The 10,000-nt window shown below is 37.1% G+C and overlaps 1 protein-coding gene across 1 annotated transcript in view; it reads left to right on the forward strand.

The window, feature by feature from the left end:
- The window catches only part of LOC126981318 (uncharacterized), a 66,095-nt gene that overhangs the window by 16,868 nt on the left and 39,227 nt on the right, over positions 1–10,000 (forward strand). The window contains exon 7 of the mRNA XM_050832259.1: positions 8,004–8,129. Coding sequence (XP_050688216.1) covers positions 8,004–8,129 — 126 coding nt within the window. The remainder of the gene's footprint in view (positions 1–8,003; positions 8,130–10,000) is intronic.

Below are 10,000 nucleotides of genomic sequence, written 5' to 3' on the forward strand. Positions count from 1 at the left end.
TTGAACTCTTAAGGTCTCTTCTGGTGCCTTGAACTTTCCCGTCTCTACTGCTCTGAATTTGTGTGTCTTTTTGCCTTGAACTTTACCGTCTCTACGCTCTGAATTTGTGTGTCTTTTTGCCTTGAACTTTACCGTCTCTACGCTCTGAATTTGTGTGTCTTTTTGCCTTGAACTTTACCGTCTCTACGCTCTGAATTTGTGTGTCTTTTTGCCTTGAACTTTACCGTCTCTACGCTCTGAATCTGTGTATCTTTTTGCCTTGAACTTTACCGTCTCTGCTGCTCTGAATTTGTGTGTATTTTTGCATTGAACCTTACCGTCTCTACGCTCTGAATTTGTGTGTCTCTTTGCCTTGAACTTTACCGTCTCTGCTGCTCTGAATCTGTGTGTCTTTTTGCCTTGAACTTTCCCGTCTCTACTGCTCTGAATCTGTGTGTCTTTTTGCCTTGAACTTTCCCGTCTCTACTGCTCTGAATCTGTGTGTCTTTTTGCCTTGAACCTTACCGTCTCTACGCTCTGAATTTGTGTGTCTTTTTGCCTTGAACTTTACCGTCTCTACGCTCTGAATTTGTGTGTCTTTTTGCCTTGAACTTTACCGTCTCTACGCTCTGAATTTGTGTGTCTTTTTGCCTTGAACCTTACCGTCTCTACGCTCTGAATTTGTGTGTCTTTTTGCCTTGAACTTTACCGTCTCTACGCTCTGAATTTGTGTGTCTTTTTGCCTTGAACTTTACCGTCTCTACGCTCTGAATTTGTGTGTCTTTTTGCCTTGAACTTTACCGTCTCTACGCTCTGAATTTGTGTGTCTTTTTGCCTTGAACTTTACCGTCTCCGCTGCTCTGAATCTGTGTGTCTTTTTGCCTTGAACTTTACCGTCTCTGCTGCTCTGAATTTGTGTGTATTTTTGCCTTGAACTTTACCGTCTCTGCTGCTCTGAATTTGTGTGTATTTTTGCCTTGAACTTTACCGTCTCTGCTGCTCTGAATTTGTGTGTCTTTTTGCCTTGAACTTTACCGTCTCTACGCTCTGAATTTGTTTTTTTTTTTTTTGCCTTGAACTTTACCGTCTCTACGCTCTGAATTTGTGTGTCTTTTTGCCTTGAACTTTACCGTCTCTACGCTCTGAATCTGTGTGTCTTTTTGCCTTGAACTTTACCGTCTCTACGCTCTGAATTTGTGTGTCTTTTTGCCTTGAACTTTACCGTCTCTACGCTCTGAATTTGTGTCTTTTTGCCTTGAACTTTACCGTCTCTACGCTCTGAATTTGTGTGTCTTTTTGCCTTGAACTTTACCGTCTCTACGCTCTGAATTTGTGTGTCTTTTTGCCTTGAACTTTACCGTCTCTACGCTCTGAATTTGTGTGTCTTTTTGCCTTGAACTTTACCGTCTCTGCTGCTCTGAATTTGTGTGTATTTTTGCCTTGAACCTTACCGTCTCTACGCTCTGAATTTGTGTGTCTTTTTGCCTTGAACTTTACCGTCTCTGCTGCTCTGAATCTGTGTGTCTTTTTGCCTTGAACTTTACCGTCTCTGCTGCTCTGAATTTGTGTGTATTTTTGCCTTGAACTTTACCGTCTCTGCTGCTCTGAATCTGTGTGTCTTTTTGCCTTGAACTTTACCGTCTCTACGCTCTGAATTTGTGTGTCTTTTTGCCTTGAACTTTACCGTCTCTACGCTCTGAATCTGTGTATCTTTTTGCCTTGAACTTTACCGTCTCTACGCTCTGAATTTGTGTGTCTTTTTGCCTTGAACTTTACCGTCTCTACGCTCTGAATTTGTGTGTATTTTTGCCTTGAACTTTACCGTCTCTACGCTCTGAATTTGTGTGTCTTTTTGCCTTGAACCTTACCGTCTCTACGCTCTGAATTTGTGTTTTTTTTTGCCTTGAACTTTACCGTCTCTACGCTCTGAATTTGTGTGTTTTTTTGCCTTGAACTTTACCGTCTCTACGCTCTGAATTTGTGTGTCTTTTTGCCTTGAACTTTACCGTCTCTACGCTCTGAATTTGTGTCTTTTTGCCTTGAACTTTACCGTCTCTACGCTCTGAATTTGTGTGTCTTTTTGCCTTGAACTTTACCGTCTCTATGCTCTGAATTTGTGTGTCTTTTTGCCTTGAACTTTACCGTCTCTACGCTCTGAATTTGTGTTTTATTTTGCCTTGAACTTTACCGTCTCCATGCTCTGAATTTGTGTTTTATTTTGCCTTGAACTTTACCGTCTCCATGCTCTGAATTTGTGTTTTTTTTTGCCTTGAACTTTACCGTCTCCATGCTCTGAATTTGTGTGTCTTTTTGCCTTGAACTTTACCGTCTCCATGCTCTGAATTTGTGTGTCTTTTTGCCTTGAACTTTACCGTCTCCATGCTCTGAATTTGTGTGTCTTTTTGCCTTGAACTTTACCGTCTCTACGCTCTGAATTTGTGTGTCTTTTTGCCTTGAACTTTACCGTCTCTACGCTCTGAATTTGTGTGTCTTTTTGCCTTGAACTTTACCGTCTCCATGCTCTGAATTTGTGTGTCTTTTTGCCTTGAACTTTACCGTCTCCATGCTCTGAATTTGTGTCTTTTTGCCTTGAACTTTACCGTCTCCATGCTCTGAATTTGTGTGTCTTTTTGCCTTGAACTTTACCGTCTCCATGCTCTGAATTTGTGTGTCTTTTTGCCTTGAACTTTACCGTCTCTACGCTCTGAATTTGTGTTTTATTTTGCCTTGAACTTTACCGTCTCCATGCTCTGAATTTGTGTTTTATTTTGCCTTGAACTTTACCGTCTCTACGCTCTGAATTTGTGTGTCTTTTTGCCTTGAACTTTACCGTCTCCATGCTCTGAATTTGTGTGTCTTTTTGCCTTGAACTTTACCGTCTCTACGCTCTGAATCAGTGTGTCTTTTTGCCTTGAGATTAACCGTCTCTATGCTCTGAATCAGTGTGTCTTTTTGCCTTGAACTTTCCCGTCTCTACGCTCTGAATTTCTGTCTCTTTTTGCCTTGAACTTTTTTTTGTCTTCTCCCTTGAACTTTTTTTATATCTCTTCTGTTTTGAACTCTTAAAGGCTGCACTTATTCTCTTCTCCCTCTCGTCTCCCTCTCCTCTTCTCTTATTTTTCCTTGTCTTCTCTTTCCTTTCCCTTTCTTTCCTCCGCCATTCCCAAAACCCTTGTCACCATTAACCCGGTAGCAGCGGGGGTCATGTTTCTTAGGTTAGGTTAGGTTAGGTTAGGTTAAAGGCCCCTCTAAGAAAAATAATGAGAAAGAATCATCACTCACGCAAACCATTTCATAATATATATCAACACATTTGTGATCAGTTTATGCATCATCTATTTTGGGAGGTTTATATCATGGCAGAAATTTGGCCCATCGCTGGTACACGGTAAAGCCGCAAATTTGGCCCGTCGCTGCTACCGGGTTAAGGAAAAAAATTAATTGGCTCAGCAACTTCTCTCTCTCCTATCCGATTGTCCTCAAGTTTTCATAATCTGTCTGTCCCTTGTTTTCTAAGTATATTTTCTGTCTAATTGTTCCCATGGTCTCAAGTTCTCTGTGTCTATATTGTTTTCGTAGCCTACTTTTACCTTGTTTTCTCTTTTTATGTGTTTTCATGGTCTCAAGTTTTCATAATCTGTGTCTATTGTTTTTCTCAGCTTCCTTTTACCTTTTGTTTTCTTGTTTACTGATCCGTTAATCCGTCCTTCCTACCTGTACGTCTCCACCCCTTCGGCTATTTCATCCTAATACTCAAACTCATCCCTTGGCGTCCTGTTTCACTCTCCCTCCCTGGCTCTCGTAAACTCTCTACAGGTCCTTTTTCTTAAACACTTAGGGTCGAATTTTAAAACATTTCGCCTTCCAAGTTCACATATTTGACAAGGCTTTCGTAGGAGTTGTGGGCATTTCCAGGAGTAGTTTTATGACCCTGGTGTTAGTTTGACCCTTCCTCTGTAAGGAAACCTCACTAGAAACCGACTGACCCCCTCTTTAACCTTTAGAAATTGTTTAATGTGAGAAGAAGGGAAATAATATACTCTTCAACACTTTTCGTTTTAAAACACATTCCTCTCTTCCAACACAGGCTTTCAGAGGCTTTCATTGTGGGCATTTCCAGGATTAGTTTGTAGTTTTATGACCCCCTGACCCCTTCCTCTGTACCGTGAACCTGAAGAAACACTCACTAGAACCCGACTGACCCCCTCTTTAACCTTTAGAAATTGTTAATGTTAGAAGCAAAAGTGTCTTAAAATACCAACCTATTAGGCGCCCAAGTTCGCATTCTTAACAAGGCTTTCGTAGGGAGTTTTGGGGCTCTCCATGGATAGCTTTTAGACCCTTCTAGTAGTTCGACCCTTCTTCTGTACTATGAACCAAGAAAAAACACCCATTAGAACCCGACTGACCTCCTTTTTGGACTTTAGGAATAGTTGGTGTGAGAACCGAAAGCACCTACGATACCGATCTGGATAAGCCCATTGTGTGTTTTCGTCCTTTATGTAACTTCGGTTCTGTCAAAAGGGAGCATCATCACGCTTTTGAAACTATATCTAATGAGGAGAACTAGACGCTCTTTGTGCCCTCTCTGGCGACTCCATTCTCCGTCTACTCTTACGGTGGAAAACAAGACTAATCTAGACGCCTTTGAGACTATATCTGATAAGGAGGAGTGTTAGACCCTCTTTGTGCCCTCTCTGGCGACTTCATTCTCTCTACTCTTACGGTGGAAAAAAGAGATTAGCTCCACCTCTTCCTTCTTGTGTTTTTTCCTCTTCCTCCGCCGCCTCATCTTTTCCCTTCCCGCCGCCCTCCTTCCCTCCATACTTTGCCCCTCCCCAGCACCGACTCTCCCACACGGCACTACACTTTTTAGTCCTCTCCTCTTACCTCAACCTGCCGCTTCCCTCTCATCTTTCCTTCCTCTTGACCTATTCGTTCGCTTATTCTCCTTCCTCCTCCTTCTCAAGACAACATGATTTCAGGCAAGGTTTCAAATATACGTAAACGTTCTTTCTCAACAAATTCATTGCACTTCTTCCAAGGTATATATACAGACTGGGATAATCACACATCCAAGGATTTTATTCATCTATCTATGGAGCTTCCTTTACTATATACAGAATATATAAAATATCACTTTCAAATAGCACATGAATTGATAATAAGAGAGAGAGACGCATGTACGAAGGTTGATTTGGCAGTATGGCTAAAGGTAAACGACGATACCAGCCCCACCCTGAACCGACTTCATGCTCTGAACAGACTATAGAGTTCCAGAAAGTCTTAACAAATTTTCCACACGAGCGACTCCTTGAATCAGCGGGTCGGGTAGGAGACAGTCTGACTGCGTGGGTGAGAGATTGACTTACAAGTAGAAAACAGCGAGTATTTCTCAACGGGGAAGTGGAAGAAATTGGGCGGCTTTTCCGATACCCTACGCCCCTGTCCACCCAGCAGTGAATGGGTACCAGGTATTAATCGGGGGTTGTGTCCCGTCTCCTGGGATCTGTTCCTTTCTCCTATAAATCCTTCCCCTTCTGTCTCTCTCCGGCATATGACCACAGATGTTGCGCCGACTAAACGAAACTTTCCAACTTTTTCCCTTCTCTTGTAATTCCTTCCCCTTCTGTCTCTCTCCGGCATATGACCACAGATGTTGCGCCGACTAAACGAAACATTCTTTTTTCCTCTGTTAGTAAGAGTGTGACGCAAATAGGCCGAGAAGGAAGGAATTGAAGGGGAAGTCCGTGGAGTTCAATGAGGCGAGAAGCAGATTAAGGTTTATCTAAAGCTCTCCCGTATTAAGAAATGACACTTATTACCAACTCAAGAGCCAACAGCTGCTGCTACAAGCTATCACCTGTCATTGTTATCATTATCATTGTTATCATTATTATTATTATTATTATTATTATTATTATTATTATTATTATTATTATTATTATTATTATTATTATTATTATTATTATTATTATTATTATTATTATTATTATTATTATTATTATTATTATTATTATTATTATTATTATTATTATTATTATTATTATTATTATTATTATTATTATTATTATTATTATTATTATTATTATTATTATTATTATTATTATTATTATTATTATTATTATTATTATTATTATTATTATTATTATTATTATTATTATTATTATTATTATTATTATTATTATTATTATTATTATTATTATTATTATTATTATTATTATTATTATTATTATTATTATTATTATTATTATTATTATTATTATTATTGTTATTATTATTGTTATTATTATTATTATTATTATTATTATTATTATTATTATTATTATTATTATTATTATTATTATTATTATTATTATTATTATTATTATTGTTATTATTATTATTATTATTATTATTATTATTATTATTATTATTATTATTATTATTATTATTATTATTATTATTATTATTATTATTATTATTATTATTATTATTATTATTATTATTGTTATTATTATTATTATTATTATTATTATTATTATTATTATTATTATTATTATTATTATTATTATTATTATTATTATTATTATTATTATTATTATTATTATTATTATTATTATTATTATTATTATTGTTATTATTATTATTATTATTATTATTATTATTATTATTATTATTATTATTATTATTATTATTATTATTATTATTATTATTATTATTATTATTATTATTATTATTATTATTATTATTATTATTATTATTATTATTATTATTATTATTATTATTATTATTATTATTATTATTATTATTATTATTATTATTATTATTATTATTATTATTATTATTATTATTATTATTATTATTATTATTATTATTATTATTATTATTATTATTATTATTATTATTATTATTATTATTATTATTATTATTATTATTATTATTATTATTATTATTATTATTATTATTATTATTATTATTATTATTATTATTATTATTATTATTATTATTATTATTATTATTATTATTATTATTATTATTATTATTATTATTATTATTATTATTATTATTATTATTATTATTATTATTATTATTATTATTATTATTATTATTATTATTATTATTATTATTATTATTATTATTATTATTATTATTATTATTATTATTATTATTATTATTATTATTATTATTATTATTGTTATTATTATTATTATTATTATTATTATTATTATTATTATTATTATTATTATTATTATTATTATTATTATTATTATTATTATTATTATTATTATTATTATTATTATTATTATTATTATTATTATTATTATTATTATTATTATTATTGTTATTATTATTATTATTGTTATTATTATTATTATTATTATTATTATTATTATTATTATTATTATTATTATTATTATTATTATTATTATTATTATTATTATTATTATTATTATTATTATTATTATTATTGTTATTATTATTATTATTATTATTATTATTATTATTATTATTATTATTATTATTATTATTATTATTATTATTATTGTTATTATTATTATTATTATTATTATTAATATTATTTGTCTATCACTTTTGTCATAACACACACACACACACACACACACACACACACACACACACACACACACACACACACACACACACACACACACACACACACACACACACACACACACACACACACACACACTCTCTCTCTCTCTCTCTCTCTCTCTCTCTCTCTCTCTCTCTCTCTCTCTCTCTCTCTCTCTCTCTCTCTCTCTCTCTCTCTCTCTATCTCTATCTATCTATCTATCTATCTATCTCTATCTCTCTATTTATCTATCTATCTCCAGCATCTAACTTTCCATATACTTGCCTTTCATCCCTTACATCCTCCTCCTCCTCTCCTTCCTCCACCTCTCTCTCTCCCTCTTCCACTCAAGCCGCCTTACCACCACCACCACATGTGCTAAACCTATTCAACTTCCCTACCACTCTGACCCTCACGCCCCCCCCCACCCTCTCCCCTACACACACAGGAATGGAGTGAACGACGCGGACGACTCTGTGGGTTCCAAGATGACCTGGTACAACTACATCACCTTCTTCGTCATGGAGGCCATCGTCTCCAACATCAAGGACGCTAACATCTCAAGCGTGTGGAAGTAAGTGATGTGGATAGGAGGGGGGAGGAGGGTGGAGGGAGAGGGATGAAGTGGAGGAGGAGGAGGAGAAGGGAGAAAAAGAGAAGGGGAAGTAAGGGGTGGGGATAGGAGGGGGGAGGGAGAGGGATGGGGTGGAGGAGGAGGAGGAGGAGGAGGAGGAGAGAGGAAAGGAGGAGGGGAAGTAAGGGGAGGATTATTAAGAAAGGAAGAAGAAAGGAAAGAAAATGGAAGGAGGGTGAATAAAGAGAAGAGGAGGAGGAAGAGGAAGAGGAGGTGAGAGGAGGGTTGTTGGAGGAAGAGGAGGAGGAGGAGGAGGAGAGGCAACAGGAAGAGGAGGTAGTGGAGGTCGAGGAGGAGGAGGTTAGGAAAGAGATGGTAGAAGAGAGGAGAGGAGAGGGAAGGGGTGGAAGAGGGTTGAGAAGGAAAGGGGTGGAGGAGGAGGAGGAGGAGGGTTGTTGGAGGAAGAAGAGGAGGAGGAGGAGGGGCAATAGGAAGAAGAGGTGGTGGAGGGGGAGGAGGAGGAGGAGGTGAGAGAAGAGGTGGAAGAAGAGGGGAGAGGAGAGGGAAGGAGTGGAAGAGGAGGAGGAGGAGATGGATGAAGGAGGAGGAGGAGGAGGAGGAAAGAGCTGAACGAAGGGAGAGATAAAAGTATAAAGTACAAGATAAAAGAACTTGACGAGGAGGAGGAGGAGGAGGAGGAGGAAGGAGAAGGGTAACGTTGCTAGATTATCGTACACAGCCGAATATGTTTGCCGATTTCCAAAACAAAAACTGCCTCCTCGATCCAATAACTGCCTTCATATATAGTTAACGTTAAAATGGTTAATTATTGGTAGTTTTTTCTCTGGGGGGGGGGGGGGGGGAATAGCTATGGCTCAGGCACCGGTGAATACGAGACTCTGAGTACGATAATCTGGTAACGGTGGAGGAGGGGGAGAAGGAATAAAGACCCGGATGAAGCGACAGATACAGGAATACACCCAATAGATCAATCCTATTCAACCTCAGGGCATGATATAACGAGGCAGCCTGCTTGAGTGAGAGGCGTGACGTGCATCCTTCAGACACGCCCGTAAGATGCTGAACAGATGATCCTTCTCGGGGCTATAGTGGGGACGTTAACCCCCTGACTGCGGATTTCCAACAAGACATCACCAAGCTACAGGAATGGATCAAAAAGTGGTTGCTATATTTCAGTGAAGAAAATATACTCATGTACCAATACCACATGGGAAATTACTCCACTATCCACCATAGAGGCAGAGAAAGACCTGGGAGTGTATGTTACCAGGCTACCAGTGAAGGGATATCCAGCACACCAATACCACATGGGAAATACTCCACTATCCACCACAGAGGCAGAGAAAGATCTGGGAGTGTATGTTACCAGGCTACCAGTGAAGGGATATCCAGCACACCAATACCACATGGGAAATACTCCACTATCCACCACAGAGGCAGAGAAAGACCTGGGAGTTTATGTTACCAGGCTACCAGTGAAGGGATATCCAGCACACCAATACCACATGGGAAATACTCCACTATCCACCACAGAGGCAGAGAAAGACCTGGGAGTTTATGTTACCAGGCTACCAGTGAAGGGATATCCAGCACACCAATACCACATGGGAAATACTCCACTATCCACCACAGAGGCAGAGAAAGACCTGGGAGTGTATGTTACCAGGCTAGCAGTGAAGGGATATCCAGCACACCAATACCACATGGGAAACACTCCACTATCCACCATAGAGGCAGAGAAAGACCTGGGAGTTTATGTTACCAGGCTACCAGTGAAGGGATATCCAGCACACCAATACCACATGGGAAATACTCCACTATCCACCATAGAGGCAGAGAAAGACCTGGGA

This window comes from Eriocheir sinensis, chromosome 47 (assembly GCF_024679095.1).
Source record: "Eriocheir sinensis breed Jianghai 21 chromosome 47, ASM2467909v1, whole genome shotgun sequence".
Taxonomy (NCBI): domain Eukaryota; kingdom Metazoa; phylum Arthropoda; class Malacostraca; order Decapoda; family Varunidae; genus Eriocheir; species Eriocheir sinensis.